The sequence below is a fragment of the Misgurnus anguillicaudatus genome, chromosome 20 (assembly GCF_027580225.2).
Source record: "Misgurnus anguillicaudatus chromosome 20, ASM2758022v2, whole genome shotgun sequence".
NCBI classification, from domain to species: Eukaryota; Metazoa; Chordata; class Actinopteri; order Cypriniformes; family Cobitidae; genus Misgurnus; species Misgurnus anguillicaudatus.
Window position 1 is genome coordinate 28,119,108 of NC_073356.2, and position 17,176 is coordinate 28,136,283.

The 17,176-nt window shown below is 42.7% G+C and overlaps 1 protein-coding gene across 1 annotated transcript in view; it reads left to right on the plus strand.

Annotated features, from left to right (window-relative positions):
• The window catches only part of LOC129454601 (fibrocystin-L), a 68,299-nt gene that overhangs the window by 19,109 nt on the left and 32,014 nt on the right, over positions 1–17,176 (plus strand). Inside the window, exons 21-29 of the mRNA XM_073858728.1 lie at positions 676–832; positions 1,090–1,299; positions 6,895–7,024; positions 7,339–7,580; positions 9,444–9,580; positions 10,528–11,443; positions 12,643–12,750; positions 12,945–13,136; positions 13,262–13,413. Of these exons, the coding sequence (XP_073714829.1) occupies positions 676–832; positions 1,090–1,299; positions 6,895–7,024; positions 7,339–7,580; positions 9,444–9,580; positions 10,528–11,443; positions 12,643–12,750; positions 12,945–13,136; positions 13,262–13,413 (2,244 nt within the window). The remainder of the gene's footprint in view (positions 1–675; positions 833–1,089; positions 1,300–6,894; positions 7,025–7,338; positions 7,581–9,443; positions 9,581–10,527; positions 11,444–12,642; positions 12,751–12,944; positions 13,137–13,261; positions 13,414–17,176) is intronic.

A 17,176-nucleotide genomic window follows, 5' to 3' on the forward strand; every position in this document is an offset into this window, starting at 1 on the left:
AGATGTTGTCCACCTGGGGGATAGCCTTTCCAGTAGAAGGTGTAGCCCATGCCCTCCTCTGTTAGAGACCCCTCATCAAGAAGCCTGGTTTCACTCAGGGCAGCAATGTCGATATTTCATATCAGCTCAACTCGGCTGCAACCAGGACTGTCCTTCTATGGGGTCTTTCAGACCTGACATTGGAGTCCAAGAAGGTTCTTATGTTCCATGTTGCCAGTTTAAGGTTGTAGGATTTGTTTCTTCTGTTTCGACCACAGAAGTGGAATAACCCAGGCGCGGTATCCTGTACAGGTGTATTTTGAGGGGGCATTTTTGAGTGGGCATTTAGCTTGCGACTAACGTATTCCTGTGGGCGGAGTTTAGTCAGCAGGAAGTAGAGGGCTGTAGTCCAAACCGGCCGTTCCCTGTAGGCTTTGAAAGGGGAATTCTGTTAAAGAAAATACATCACCTGCCAGTGAACTTTGAGCTTTATCATTTTACAGGTATTATTTATGCTATTATAGCAACATTACACACTAACTAGAATTTAAATGGGATCAGAAAGAACGTGACCTTTAATAGAAACACCAAACTATCAGTATCGGTCGACATCAGTCTGAATAATTGGTGGAGAATTTTTCATATTGGTGCATCTCTAGTTACAACTATTGCTTTAAATGTTTCTTCTTTTTTTAGGATCATGCTGATTTCTTCTATATTGATGTATGGTCATCTCCTTATACATGGGGTGGTCTCTCACCTCCTGAGAAGAGCACATTTGCTGTAATCACACCTGGTCAGACCATCCTGTTGGACACCAGCACCCCTGTCCTAAAAATGCTTCTCATCCAAGGTATGTTTATTAAGATAAATACAACTTTCATAAATGTATAAAAATTATAACATAATAAAAGACACTAGATCATAAAGACAATCAATCTGAAACATGGCCACTTTTCTAAAATACGATTTGAATTAATAGTTAGAATTGTAATAGTGTAAAATGTAGGACTGTAGGATCCTGAAGGTAAAGTGTTTTTTAAATATAAATTAGATGACTTAACAGTTGTCCAGTACTGTAGTTCTTTTGAATGTTTTATCTCTTTTTAGGTGGATGGCTGATTTTTGATGAGGCAGATATTGAGCTACAGGCGGAGAACATTCTGATCACAGATGGTGGAGCTTTACAGATCGGGACAGAACAGCAGCCCTTCCAGCATAAGGCCATCATTACACTGCATGGACACCTGAGGTCTAAAGAACTTCCTGTCTATGGTGCAAAGACCCTAGCTGTCAGACAGGGGGTGCTGGATCTGCATGGTATGCTTGTACAGTAGAGTATACTTACCATTTAATCTGAATATAATACCAATACCTTAGTATTGTTCTGAGTATTTTTTTGTATGTCACCTATCCTTTAATAATAAAAGCATGTACCTGGGCTGGCATGAACTTATATAAATAAACACAGATATAAATGACCCATATAACGAGGTCCCCATTCAGTCGGTCACTATAACGTCACATTGTGACCGACGAACTGGGAACTTGCTTAGAGAGACCAATCTACTTTGAGTAACTACTAAAACGCCAATAAATTGGCATGCAGGTATTTGTATAATGTTGGCGCCACCCCACCAGGTGCGTATATAAGCAGCAGGTGCAAAATACCAAAATTAGCTTTTTAACTTCGAAAGCCGGCAGTATCTGCTACCGAGAAGCTACTTAATTTGCTCTTCTGGGAATGGTTGATGAAGTTGGTTGGACAAGGAGTACCAAAGCGGACCCTCGCAGTTTCCACTGCTCTTCTTTATTATTTTGAGTTCCAGTGTGTGCGTTGCCTCTCTTTGTGCGCATCATCAACTGAACACCTATAAGAGTGATTTTCCCTAAAAGAGTGATACGAAGAGCGTACCTCGTATTTCCGGAGATCAACGTCCTTTTCAGGATGGCTTTTTGTCCGTGTAAGCTTGGATGCAGGAAGTACATGGGTCCTAAGGACGGTTATGAGCGCTGTCTTTTGTGTTTGGGCATCGAGCACGTGGAGGTAGCGTTCGTGGGGGGTTCTTGTTCTCACTGCGAGAGCATGACCCTCTTGGATTTGTGGAGACGGTTGTCGTTTCTACGGGCACGGCGCCCTGACAGTGCTGAATGCCGCCACGGTCTTGTTGCGAAGCTCTCTAAGGACAATCTTCGCATCACTGTGCTGAACCGGTCAGGGGATTTATCCTCCAGCTCTCAGCCTCCTCGTCCTCAGCCAGTTGAGGTCCCAATGGAGACCGCAGAGTCGTGTTCTGTGATTTCTGCCAAATCTGTTGGGCCTCCTTCTGGACCCTCCATTTTAGCAGCATCAGAGGGTGGGCCCCCTTCCTCTGAAGCGGACTTGGACGTCATTCTTCCCTCTGCTCTGGTTGCGGTGCCGGAGTTTGACCCGGAGATGGCGTCCGTGCTCGCTTGTGCGGCGGAGGCTGTAGAGCTGGAGTGGGCTAACCCCCTCTGCATGAATTGTCCCGTCTGGATGATTGTACTTCGGAGCTGCCCGGGCCTCTCAGCCCACACCTCCTCTGCCATTCTTCCCCGAGGTGCACGAAGAGCTGACTCGAACATGGAAATCAACTTTCTCAAGCCGTCGTTTCAGTCTCACCGATGGAGCCACTAAGGATTACGTCGGGTTTCCTTTGGTGGACAGCCCGCCCCGCCCACTACCTGTGGCAAACAAAAGTCCAAGCGACCCTGATGCAGGCGACCTGGAGTCGGTGGGAATCACTCTTCGGGAGACGGTGAAGGCACCGCTCCCTCCCCCAGATGAGGGCCGGGTGGAGAATCTTTGGTTTCATTTGGTTTCTGTTCCGCCGGCTTTTCAGCCGGTACCCACAAAACCACCACCTCTTCCTTCTCCAGGTCTCCTGAGGATCGAGAGAGCCATGAGCGGGCACACACCAGCTCACCCTTCTCTTCCTCTATCGCCAGCGGGTGTTTTCCAGTGTGTGCGTTGCCTCTCTTTGTGCGCATCATCAACTGAACACCTATAAGAGTGATTTTCCCTAAAAGAGTGATACGAAGGGGGACCATCTCACCCTTCAGCGGTCTCAGGTCAGTGTCACACCACACACTGTAGATGTGTGTGCTGTCATGGCATACACACCGGCAGTTTCATCTGTTCCGGTCGGCTGCCCCACCGCGGGGACATCGGCAGTGCCATTAACAACAGCTCCCCAGCTTGTCCCATTGGTTTTTACGCAAGATCCGCCTCGGTTACGAAATTCAATTCAAACCAGCATACTCCAAAATTTGTCAGGCATTTGTTTCACCACGGTGAAAGCTGCCGATGCACATGTGTTGCGTGCAGAAGTCGACGTCCTGCTGGCGAAGAACGAGATAGAGGCGGTCCCCCAACCAAGAAGATGTCATGGTTTTACACCCCTTACTTCATAGTCCCAAAAAAGGTGTACTGTATTAAGGGGATCGCACACCGGCCGCGCAGCTCAGCGCCGCGCAGCGCCGCGCCGTTCTAAAAATATGTAACACATTGTTTTCTATGAGTGTACGCACACCGGCGCCGCCAGGTGGCGCCTGTCCGCGCCGTCCAGCTGTGACTCAGGAAGTTGTTCTAATCCCTGTCGCGCCACAGAGCGCCACTCACATAGTTTAACATTAAATAACATCATAAGTGTCCCACATCAATAATGATTAACATTGGCTGCTAACGTATATTTTACATTTTGAAGCAGACGCTATCTGACGAAGCTCGCGCTATTTAATGTGCACTTCCGGTTTACAATACCTCCGAGTCCTCCTAGGCGCGACGCGACGCGGCGCTGCGCGGCGCTGAGCTGCGCGGCCGGTGTGCGATCCCCTTTAGACTCTCCAAAAGAGGTCCTTCAAGATGATAACAACGAAACACATATTTCTAAGTATTCGCTCCCAAGCTTGGTTTGCAGCCATAGACCTGAAAGACGCATACTTTCATGTGTCCATTGTCCATGTCACAGGCCGTTTCTCCACTTTGCGTTCAAGGGGAGGGCATATCAGTACAACATTTTACCATTCGGGATGTCTCTCTCTCCCCGTGTAGCGAGTAGGCGGCGCATGAGAGAGAGCAGTGTGCGCATTGTGGCTTATCTCGACGATTGGCTTATAATAGCTCAATAGCTGTGCAAACACAGTGGCTTAATGCTTCAGCATCTTGCCCGTTTGGGTCTTCGGGTCAAATGGGAGAAGAGCAAACTTTGCCTCGTGCAGAGGATATCTTTTCTCAGGATGGAACTGGACTCTATCAATTTACTGGCACATTTAACAATCCTGACTTGCCTGAATACATTTTGAGGAAAGAGAGCGGTCCACCTGAAACGATTTCAGAAGCTCCTGGGCCGTATGGCTGCAGCTGCGGCGGTGACTCCGCTCGGCTGCTCCATATGAAACAGCTTCAGCGTTAGCTTCACGATCGAGTCCCGAGGAGAGCGTGGCGCTCCAGCATACACAGTGTAACCATTACACCTGCATGTCGTCTCATTTTCACTCCGTGGTCAGACCAAGCGTTTCTAAGGGCAGTTGTGCCCCTGAGACAGGTCTCCTGGCATGCTGTAGTACACACAGCGAATGGTGACTCCACCCCCAGACGGTTCAGCTTATTTGGAAGTGTTTCGACCGAGCGCGAATAGACCTGTTTTCCTCTCCAGACACAAACCATTGTTGCCTGCTTTATTCACTACCCGAGGGCATCCTCGGCGTAGATGCGCTGGCACACAGCTGGCCGTAGGGTGTGCACAAATACGCATTACCCCCAGTGAGCCTTATCGCACAGATTCTGTACAAAGTCACTGAGGACGGAGAGAAACTTTTACTGGCTGGTCCTTATTGGCCCACCAGGATCTGGTTTCCCAAACTCATGCTCCTCGCGACAGCCCCTCCCTGGCAGATTCTCCTGAGGAAGCACCTTCTTCCTCAAGGAGGGAGCACGTTATGGCACCCACGCCCCGACCTGTGGAATCTCCACGTTTGGTCTCTCGATGCACAGAGGTTTTAAGTGATTTATCGCAAGCGGTATCTAACACTATTGCTGCAGCGAGAACGGCGTTTATGAGACACGCTTACGTGCTCAAATGGAACCTATTTGTTGACTGGTGTTCCTCTAAACGAGAGAACCCATGAGAATGCCCCGTCAATGTCGTGCTTTCGTATCTTCAGTATCGGTTGGACGGTAGGCTTTCACCCTCCACCTTTAAAGTTGATATTGCTGCGATATCCGCTCATCATACCCCGATAAACGGTAGATCAGTGGGTCAGCACGACCTGGTTATTAGGTTTTTAAGAGGAGCCCGAAGGCTGAATCCTTTGCGCCCTCCCTCTATTCCTCCCTGGGACTTGTCCATGGTGCTGAAAGCCCTGCAGGCTGCCCCTTTTGAGTCGCTGCAGTCTGTGAGTCTGAAGTTTCTCACTATGAAAACTCTGATCCTGATCGCGCTGGCTTCAGTTAAGAGGGTAGGGACCATTTTCAGTCGATGAGTTGTGCCTTCAGTTTGGACCTGCTGTCTCTAGTGTACAAAGACCCAGGCCAGGCTATGTGCCCAAAGTTCCCACCACTCCTTTCAGAGATCTGGTGTTGAGCTTGCAATCGCTGCCCCCCGAGGAGGCAGACTCAACTATGACTTTGTTATGTCTGTACGCACATTGCGGTTGTATGTCGACAGAACTCAAAGTTTCAGGACCTCAGATCAGAGCAGAGAGGGAAAGCTGTCACCAAGCAGAAGTTGTCTCATTGGATTGTAGACACTATTGCCCTTGCTTATAAACTGCAGGGCACCCCATGGCCGTTTAATTTGAGAGCACACTCCACTAGAAGTGTTGCCTCATCTTGGTCACTTGCTCGTGGTTCCTCGCTGACAGACATCTGCAGAGCTGCTGTTTGGGCGACACCTAATACGTTCATTAGATTTTACAGTGTTCGTATCGAGCCGGTCTCCTCTCGTGTTCTCTCCTCATCTGGGGGAACACTGAGCACCGGCTCGCGTGTTGGCTTGCAGCCTCCTACTGATGCTACACCCTAGTGCCAGTATGGAAGGCCATCCAGTCAAAAATACGTAAAGGTTTGATATGACCCTCCTTTACTGCCTTGGCAGCTGATGTTGTGGAGCATCGGCTGCCAGCCTCTCACTAGCCCCATCCTCACAAACCTATGTGTTAGGCTCTGCCTCCACATTGCGTCCCTTATGCAGGGTTCCTTTGTGAATTTTTTCCGTGGGGTTAATCTTTCCAGCCCACATTTTCCCTCTAGCAGAGTCCGCTCTGCTCCACAGTTATTACTGTCTATTATCTCAACCATGGTTGATTATTTACCACCGTTAACCCTGCCAGGGGGGTGGCTTCCGCAGCGTTCCTACTCCGCTCAGATAGGTCGCTTCCCAGTCGCTGTCACTATTGTGGTAAAGGAACAGGTAGTGACCGGCCTTCTGCCTTAAACCTAATTCTCCGTCTCCTTAGTGGATTCGGAGGGCTTTATGAAGACACTAACAGGGTCAGCTCCACTGGCGCTTTGGTAGGGATTCCCAGTTCGTCGGTCATGACATGACGTCGTAGTGACCGACTGAAAGGGAACGTCTCGGTTACATATGTAACCCTCGTTCCCTGAAGGAAGGGAACAGAGATGTCACGTCCCATCGCCACAGTTGCTGTTCCACTGCTGATTACGTCCGGGCTTTCAAGTTCATTGGCGTTTTAGTAGTTACTCGAAGTGGATTGGTCTTTCTAAGCGAGTTCCCAGTTCGTCAGTCATGACGTGATGTCTCCATTCCCTTCCTTCATGGAACGAGGGTTACATATGTAACCGAGACGTTTTCCTGGTACATACTCATAGTGCGTAACCAGTAACTGCAGTAATACTTTGTTTAAAGTTGAAATTAAAATCTGTTTCTCCAGGAATTCCAGTACCTGTACCGTGGACTCGTCTTTCCCAGACTGCACAGAAAGGCTCCAGGACTCTCACACTGATGGATGCTGTCACCTGGAAGACTGGAGATGAAATTGTCATTGCTTCAACAGGGGACAGGTACAGTATAGATGCACTGCCAAAGCTGGAATGAAACTCAGTTTCAGGCTAATTTAACTGTAATAAAACCACATATTGATTAAACATGACTTCTACTCAACACAAACCATAAAGTTTGTTTCTTCACAGAAGAAAAACCCACTTCACTAATTGTTTTAGCTATAGATCATGCATGAAGGTTGGCAAATTCCTCACAACACTTTGTAAAGAGCCTCCCCTGTCTTGGGAAATCTAGTCTTTGGTTATAACAGCAAAAGTACAATTCCTTAGATTAAAAAAAACATCTAATTAAATCTGTTCTTATGAATCCACAGACGTAGCCAGAGAGAGAACGAGTTGAGAAGAATTGCCTTGGTTTCGGCTGATGGCAGGACCCTCACACTGACCGAACCCCTGACCTACACTCATTTGGGTGTGTCTGTCACTTTGACCAATGGGACTGTTTTGGAAGCAAGAGCAGAGGTGGGACTTCTTACCAGAAACATTGTTGTCCGTGGATCCAACAACCAGGAGTGGAATGATCAGATACCAGCTTGCCCTGCTGGATTTGACACAGGTCTGGATGTTTGTTTGTTCATCTTGAACAGAAATAAGTAATTAATATTTGACAATCTCACACAAAATTAACTTTTTCGCCGCCATTGACGAGTTATCTTGTCAATCAAGAGAAAACGCTTCCCTGTCAATGACGAGTATTTCCGGCTTTCCGCAATACCACTATTATCCATCAGTTAGCACCCTTCCGCAACTTTTTAAACCCGGAAGTATTGCCCTATGGCAAGCGGCTGCATGTCCATGTCTGTTTTAAAGATCCCTCTGAATGGGATGTCTATGAAAAGTCCGTCACAAAAATGGAATTATCTCTGCTTTTTGCTCAAAATGTGATGTTTTTGCAAAAACCTACCTATGTTCAAGACCTGATTACAAAAGAACTACTGAAGGTATGAAACAGGTTTTTTTGTTTGAAAGCAGAGGGTCGGTAACACTTTATATTACGACCCGCAATGTACAGCGTAATTAAACCGAATTTACAGCATACCTATTTGTAACAACAGAGTACTACAGTACGTACTTGTAGGTATAAGGGAACAATATTTTAAGTTTGGGGTAATAAGGGGGTAAGAATATATGGAAAATTATAAGGTTCAATTTTTATTGTCATTATTCAGTACAGGTACAGGGCAACGAAATGCAATTAAGATCAAACCAAAAGTGCAATAGCAGCAGTGCAAAAAGGTTGCATAATAGACCTTTTGCGTGTTTACAAACAGGGAGCGTGGTAAAAGAGATGAGACAAGGAAAACAGGTGGCCTGATATCAACACAACATGGCCACGTGTTCCCACACAGAACATGGTAATGTCAGAATCCTGTCAAATAGAACTAGACATTAAAACAAGACAAGATTCTGACAGAATCCTGACATTATTGTGCCATTTGAATTAAAAGAGTTTCAGAGTCAAGCATATCCAATTGCAAAGCACCACCACCAAATATGTCCGCAAATGTTAGAGTTACCTGGTAAATAGGGAATAAGTTGCTATTTTTAGTGTACTTGCCTTAAAAAAAGATAACCACATTAAATCAGCTGGACTTTTGTTATTAAAAGCAAGTAATATAGGCTACTAAAATAAAAGTGATGTGCTGTTATATTTATATGTATACAACATTCAGTAGTCAATATGAAAAATTCACAAGAAAATCATAAAAAAAAAAATACATAATTTCCCCATAGACTTGACTAAGTCATAAATAACAAGAAAATTAATATTACAATAGGTACCCTGAAATTATAAAATACTTAAACTATACATAATATATAATTCTTCATATTCTTGACCACTTGTTATTTCCCCAAACTTGGAATGTTGTTCCCTTGTGCCTTCAGGTATGTACTGTAGAAGTACCCTGTTGTTACAAATAGGTATGTGTAAATTTGGTTTAATTACGTGGTACTTTGTGGGTCATAATATAAAGTGTTACCCACTTGGGTAAAGCAAAGCATTCAATTACTGACCAGGCTACAGGTGAAGCTGTTCTTTACATCCTCTAACGTCTTATAATCGGTCATAATCTTTGACATTTTAATCCTTTAATTTTTATATGTTAAGACATTTGTGTTGTCCATGTAATAATCAAACGCGTGTTGTCTCATTTATAGGTACATATTATTAACACGCTCTTTAAATAACAAAAACAGTATTGCGCCATTGACTTTTAGTTGGTCACTTGCGTAGTCTATTTTAGTTGCCTCAAAATAGCAGTGTGCCAACAATGCACCTGAACAGACCAGCATGCCCATGGGTGAACAAATGCATTTGCTATTTAAACAACATGATGCTGGACGTGAAAACTATAACTGTGCTGGGCTGAAACTAGCAAAAAACACAATACAGTATCTACACAATATTTTCCTACAGGGGAATTTGCAGTGCGGACATGTTTCCAGGGGAGATTTGGTGAGGAAGTAGGAAATGATGAGTTTGGAGGTTGCATCATGTTTCATGAACCACAATCAAACCAGAACCTGACAATTGGCAGAATTGAATATGTTGAGGTACCCTGTAACAGTTTGATCAATGATTGTAACCAAATCTAAATGATATAGGAACTTTAGGAGATTCAAATATAAAACCTTTTAAAGGACAAGTTCGGTATTTTACACTTAAAGCACTGTTTTCAGATTGTTTATGATGAAATAGAACAGTTTTGACTGAAATTTCGACATATGCGGCTGCCCCGAGAATTTTTGGGTATTTGTTGTTTCACCTCCCACCTCTAAAATGGCTATATAGGTGCACCGGTACAATCCTTCCCAAAATGCATTAAACTTTCGTTTACAAAGACGTGAAACTCACCAAGTGGTCAGGGGTGTTCACTGATATGCTCACACAAAAATCGCTCCAAAAAATGCTTTCCAACAGGTGTTTTACCATTCGTTGTTAACTTGTAGACCTATTTTTCCAAATGCCTCACACCTGTATATTCTTCCGTTGGGAGCTTGAATAATAGACACTCCAGCCCAGTTGGTTTCGATAATCCACCTTTCCCAATTGCAAGAATAGAAACAAAGTTCCCGGCGCGAAGTAATACCGTACCTCACAGCACATCTAATACAAGTCAATAGAGTTGGACAAAAACTACGATAAAACATGTTGGAATGCATCTTTTGGAGCGATTTTTGTGTGAGCATATCAGTGAACACCCCTGACCACTCGGTGAGTTTCACGTCTTTGTAAACAAAAGTTTAATGCATTTAGAAAGGATTGTTCCAGTGCACCTATAGAGCCATTATAGGGGTGGGTGGTGATACAAGAAACACCCGAAAATTCTCGGGGCAGCCGCATATGTTGAAATTTCAGTCAAAACCGTTCTATTTCATCATAAACAATCTGAAAACAGTGCTTTAAGTGTAAAATACCGAACATGTCCTTTAAGTCTTTAGCATCTTTGGATTTATATTCCATCATGGCATTAATTTTGTTATTGTCCATCTTTCTTTAGGTTTATCATGCTGGACAGGCGTTCCGTTTGGGCCGCTATGCGATTAATTGGCACTTAATGGGTGATGTTCAAAATAAGTCGTATGTGCGAGGCTGCGCCATACATCAATCTTACAATCGTGCTGTGACCATTCGCAACACCCACAACCTATTGGTGGAGCGTAATGTCATCTACAATATTAAGGGTGCTGCTTTCTTTTTCGAAGATGGCATTGAGACCGGAAACATCTTGCAGTACAATTTGGCAATATTCATAAGACAGAGCACCAGTTTGTTAAATACTGATGTGACTCCAGCTGCATACTGGGTCACCAACCCAAACAACATCATTAGACATAATGTCGTGGCTGGTGGGACGCACTTTGGTTTTTGGTACTCCATGCTCTATCATCCTGAGGGTCCATCCTATGATGCCAACATCTGTCCGAATAGAGTACCACTTGGAGAGTTCTTCAACAATACAGTGCATTCACAGGGTGGGTATGGATTGTGGATCTTTCAAGAGTATTTCCCTGTGCAGAATGGATTCTGCTATTCCAGTACACCTGCACCAGCAGTCTTCCGACGCCTGACCTCCTGGAACAACGAGAAAGGTGCTGAGTGGGGGAATGTTGGAGCTGTGCAGTTCACTGAGTTCCTGATGGTCAATAATGAAAAAGCAGGAGTGGACACCAAGAGGATCACATTGGGCTATGTCAGTGGATGGGGACTGAAAGGAGGTGCAGCTGTGGTTAACAGCACCATTGTGGGTCATGTGGATGAGCTGGGAATTGATTACTGCACCACACTTGGTGTTATTCTGCCTCTGGATGATGGTATGAGTGTCATCAACACCAAGTTTGTGAACTTCAACCGGTCAACATGCGCAGCTATTGGGGTGGCAGAAGTTATTGGAACCTGCACATCCCACTGTGGAGGCTGGAGTAGGGATGCACCGATCCGATATTCTGGATCGGTATCGGGGCCGATCCGGCATTTTTTGCTGGATTGGATATCGGACTAACAGGACCGATCCAATTCCGATACTGCGCATTACCCATGGTTGTCACTGACAAGCGATTAAAACGTCAAAGTATTATAAAAGCACCATAAACGTTTTTATGCACTATAATCAAAGTCATCTTACACTTAATAGCTTCATGTGAAGGAACAAACGCACATTTAAAAATATTCATGTTCACAGAAACACTGTAACTTACTTGCAAACTGAGTTAATCCACTGATGAGAAGCGGACGGATAAAAACGCGTCATTCAACACACGCACACACACAATAACACACACAATAACTGTAACGTTAGGCTTTATTAAAGATCTGATTTCATAAAGTCTCAGTAAGCTGTTGGATGGATGCAATTCACTATGTGCTGAGGATTCACAGGTGAAGCGGACGAATGAAACGCGTCATTCAACACACGAACCCTCAATAACTGTAGGCTGTTTTAAAGATCTGATTTTATAAAGTCTCAGTAAGTTGTTGGATGGATGCAATTCAGTATGTGCTGAGCACACAATGCATCAAATCTTTTTGTGTTTTAATAGTTATGAACTTAGCTTTCCATTGCGGAGCGAGGATTGCCATGCGAGTGTGAGGACGCTTCTAGAGCATCAATGCTGCACAGTATTGCGCAGAATGCGCACTCAATATGATTTAGGCGCATCAATTCTGCACCCGAAATGTGAATAAAAGGTCCGGTTAAGTGCATAATTCCCAAAATAACCATCTGCACACTAAAGCTTTTTTACTGTGACTTTTTGCGCAATTAAGGAAAATATATTTAGCATACTTATTTGATCAAACGTGCCTATTTTATTTTCTCCTAAACACTGCCATGGTTAATAATTACTAATGTTCTTGTAACTTGTAAATCATTTTAAATTATTGGTTTTTAATTTAAAAGTATAATTATATATAATATAATTATACTATGCTAGATTTAGACATGTATATAGTGTATGTGTGTGTGTGTGTCTGTGTGTGTGTCTGTGTGTAATTTAAATTGCTCAAGAAAAATACAGTAGTATCGGATCGGCAGGTATCGGAATCGGCCGATACTCAGAATTCGGGTATCGGAATCGGATCGGAGATGGAAAAAGTGGTATCGGTGCATCCCTAGGCTGGAGCGCAAAATTTAGTGGGATCCGATTCTATCAGTCATCCAATAAGGCCAGGTTCAGATGGGAGCACGAGGTGGTGCTTGTAGATACAGATGGATCCCTGACAGGTACAGTTCTCTAGATATTATTTCAAACTGTGAGACACCTACTTCAGGTCTAATACTACTACTAATAAACCTAATAAACCAGATGTGTTTATTGATGATTGAGATCTCTAAAATGTGCACTAGTTGGTGTTACTCAATAAAAATGGAATGTGTCTCCATCTTCTACATAACACAATCTTATTATTTTAAAAAAGGGAAAGTTAACTCTAAGGTGGTGCCGATGAGTAACCTGCTCGACCCAAGTCACTGCTCTCAAGTAGCAGATTGGAGTGTTGGTGTACCTGGAGCAGTTTGTGACAACACCATTAACTTCCATCGGCTGGTTTTCTACAGTCCCTCACCAGGTTCACTTTGGTATAACAATGTAAATCTCACCAATTCCTTTGGTAGGTTGAAAATCAACTTTTGGGATTATTGATATAAAGATTTGTATGCATTTGTCAGATGTGTTACTATACAATTCACTATGCCTTCATGTACTTTGTAATGATTTTCATTTAATCCCATTTAGGGTCATGTGTGTTACCTTTCCTTTATACGCTTGTGACACAATCATATGGCTGGATGGCATTGGTGCCTTCAAACCAAACCTACAACTGGTACTTTGAGCGTGGTTCCCAAATCACCAACATCTCATATAATGGAGCGATCTACGGCTTTAAGGTAAAGTGTGTGCAATACATAACAGTTATAATTTGATGTGCATTTAAAAATGTCATTATTTACTCATCATCATATTGTATCAAACCAATATGCTGTTATTTATTGTGTAAAATAATTAAAAGTAGAATATTTAAGATTAACCATTTCATTGTGACCAAGGCGGTCATATCCAACAAGTAAAAGTAACCAAAACAATTACTATATATATATATATATATATATATATATATATATATGTGTGTCCCGAATACGGGACACCTAAGTTTGCATCAGTATTGTTGACGTAAATTTTAATCTATCACTACATATATATGTATATCGTTGGAAAGGTCTAAGCCTCCAGAATAGACATTTCAACAGTGTTTTAAAAAATAAATTATGTAGGGAGAGTAATTGATTCATTTATGAAGAGAGTGTGCCTCAAAACATCCTGCGAAATGTCACTGTCCCACCAGCAGGACGCTTATGTTTACTTCAGTGTTTTGCATGTGAATTCTTGTCTGGTCATGGCAGGCTGTGTATTGTTTGAAAGCTCCAGGAGTGTAGATTTAGCTCAGTGGGGTGGGGTGACGCCTAAGAGGATATATATATACAGAGCTGGGTAGATTACTTATGAATTGTAATCGGTTACTGATTACAAGTCACATGACAAAATGTTTAGTCAGGAATACAATCTCTTAGATCAGTGGTTCCCAAACTTTTGTCAGCGTGCGGCCCCTCTTGTGTACGGTGCATTCCTTCGCGGCCCCCCAAAGAAAATTTGTGACAAAAAACTGTTCTAAAACTCAACATTTTAATAAAAAAAACCCATTCAATTATAAAAAAGTAGTGCTTTTGGTTAGTACCCTATTTTTTTTTAGGTTTAATTACACAGAATTCATGATAAATTAATGTATTTCATAAAATGTCATAAAACTGGGGCCCCCTGGCACCCTCTTGCGCTCCCCCTGGGGGCCTCGGCCCCCCGTTTGAAAACCACTGTCTTAGGTTACACATCATTGGTAACATAATCTGACTACTTTTGGATTACATTTAGATTACTTTTGACATCTTATTTGATTTCATATAAAGAGCCGAACACATATATGTTTGAGCCACAAAAGATGCTGGGTGCTAAAGATGATACAAATAAATGACAATACGTATAGTAAAGTAGAAACAAAACTTTAAACTCGAAGTGACTAAATTACCGTAAGCGTGCATCAGAATCTAAACCACGGCTGATAAGTCCTTATCAATAAATTCATATATTTCTATTGTTCTTGTAAGGTTGCTCTTACATACACGTAACGTTACATACAACAGTTATATGATAAAAAATAAGCTTTGTTGAGTGTTGGACCTTTCAAACGCAACATGCCTAAGTTACCGTATACATCACTGTAAGCTGGCAGGAGAATCTAAATTGCGGCTGGTAAGTCCTTCCTTATCACTAACTTTGTATATTTCTACCGTTAAATTACAGTCATATTGTTAAGTGTTGCACCTTTATTAATAGTTTTAATGTTTTTAGTAAATTTAAACAGTCAAACATACGTGTTTAGACACGGATGTTATAAGAGGACATCTCTTACAAAGCAATAGTGAAACGCAGTAATGTTATCTTAAATAAAGTAAAATGTTTTACTTACTGTGTATGCTTCTGTGTCATTTTTGTCAGATCCAATATTAATGGTGCTTTAAATCACAGTCTCTCTGCAAATCCAGCATCGACTTGCTTCTTTACAAATGAATCAGCGGTACACAAAGTAAACAAACACTCCCCACACACCCGTCGCTATGGGCGGGCCTTAGGGGGCCGGGCCCGCCCTCAAGGACGCTTGTGCCCCCCCCGTATTAAAAAAAATACTGTCATTTTAAATTATTAATGTTGCTAATTTTGTGTTGCATTAATGTTGTATTCTTTATAATTAAAACATTAAAAATATAAAAAAACAATGGTGTGATTTTGTTTGATTGATGGGCTACACTGCAACAGCCTATCACGAGGCTACGTACGACACGTACGTGACGTAGCCTACGTCAGTGTAGCCGCTCAACAGTTACCGCACTTTTTTTAAACTGGATGAGTTTTCACTTAGCTATACTGCTTTAAGATGGATATTATCCGCAAATGGTTAAAAGCCCAACAACAGTCTCCAAAAGACGCGCAGCAGTCAGACAGAAAGAAACTCCGGTGGCCTTGCAACCAATTTGGCGAGCTGCTCCATTGGTTTTACTTTGTTATCTGACGACGACACCAACGTAACTTAACCGCTAAAATGTACATTTATAATTGACTGACATGTTTGTCTCAACGAAAATGAACCTTCCGACAACCACACAATGTCGCAGGCGCTCTTGGCAAACAGATGAGAGGTTTGAAAAGGACATTAACGCACACAGGCGAGAGAGTTCGGGTCTTCTCGGGTCCGTTCAGAAAAAACACATTCATTTTTAAATTACCCGAGACCCGATGCTGCTATTGTTGTACACGACCCGTGTCCGAGGCACATGTGAAACGTTTAGACCCGAACCCGATCGGGTCTCGGGTCGGACCTCGGGTTTTCGGATCTAAGTGGACCCGTGAAGACCTCTAACGTGGAGCCCGACCCCGGGCCTAACAGACTACTACATTCAGAAGATATGGACTTGTTCACTGCGGTGATTCAGCTTGCTTCTGAAAAGGACCTCACTCACAAGTTTAATTCCGAGTGGACACTTTATTAATGAGGAGCTTCTGCTCTGAGAAACGCCGCCTGCCGCTGTACTGACAGGAGGGAAAGGAGAGACGACAGCGCTGCCTCCACAGTACCGTAGGTTCAAAGTCTGCGTGCGTGTGTGTGAATCAAGGTTATTATAGTGTTGCATTTTTCATTAGTTTTTATTTTTATTTCGTTTTGACTTTTTGTTTTCAAATTCAGTTTAGTTTTAATTAGTTTTTGAAGTGGGTTTGCTAGTTTAGTTTAGTTTTTATTTTTTGAAAATGCTTAGTTTTAGTTTAGTTTTTATTAGTTTTAGTGTTAGTTTTAGTCTTTTTCATAATTTGGGTTATTTGTCAGGGGCAAGATTCAAGAAGGTCAGAAAAACAATTGTGTAATATTAACTCAACAAAAACATCATACAATTTTAGAAAATATTAATTCAAAAATAAAACCAGTACATAAAATGTACATATGGGCACAAATATGTAAACAGTCTCAAGTTCAACACTCCACAGTAAGTGCAAAATGTGATGTGTGCCAGTAAAAAAGTTAAAGAGCCAACAGACCAAAGAAGACATACATGAACCGCATGTATTCAACCCATTTTTGAGCCACAACAAGACATTTCTGTCAGATTGTCAGAGAGCGCAGTCTGAGACAAGACCATGACAAATAACCAGAGGTGAAAAGAAGTAATCTAAAGAAATAAATACTCAAGTAGCGAGTTAGTAGTTACTCTTGAGAAAAAAAAATACACACATACATGCACACACAGTATACAGTGCACAATATAAGTATCAGGACAGTAAAGACAAAAGTTTGCTGTGGAGACCAGAAATTGGTAAGATGAATATCAGTGTGTCAGAAGTACAGAAGTCACATTTGATCAACCTTTGATTATGTTTCAACACATACATGCTTTAACAACAAAGAAAAACAGCCTTTAATGCTGACTTGTATGTTGTACCCAAACGCAAAACTCAAATGAAATGGATCAAACTGATACTACACGTGTGAACAATTAATGCATTAGGACACAGTTCACTTGAACACTTCTGAGTTAATGGTCTCAACGTGGC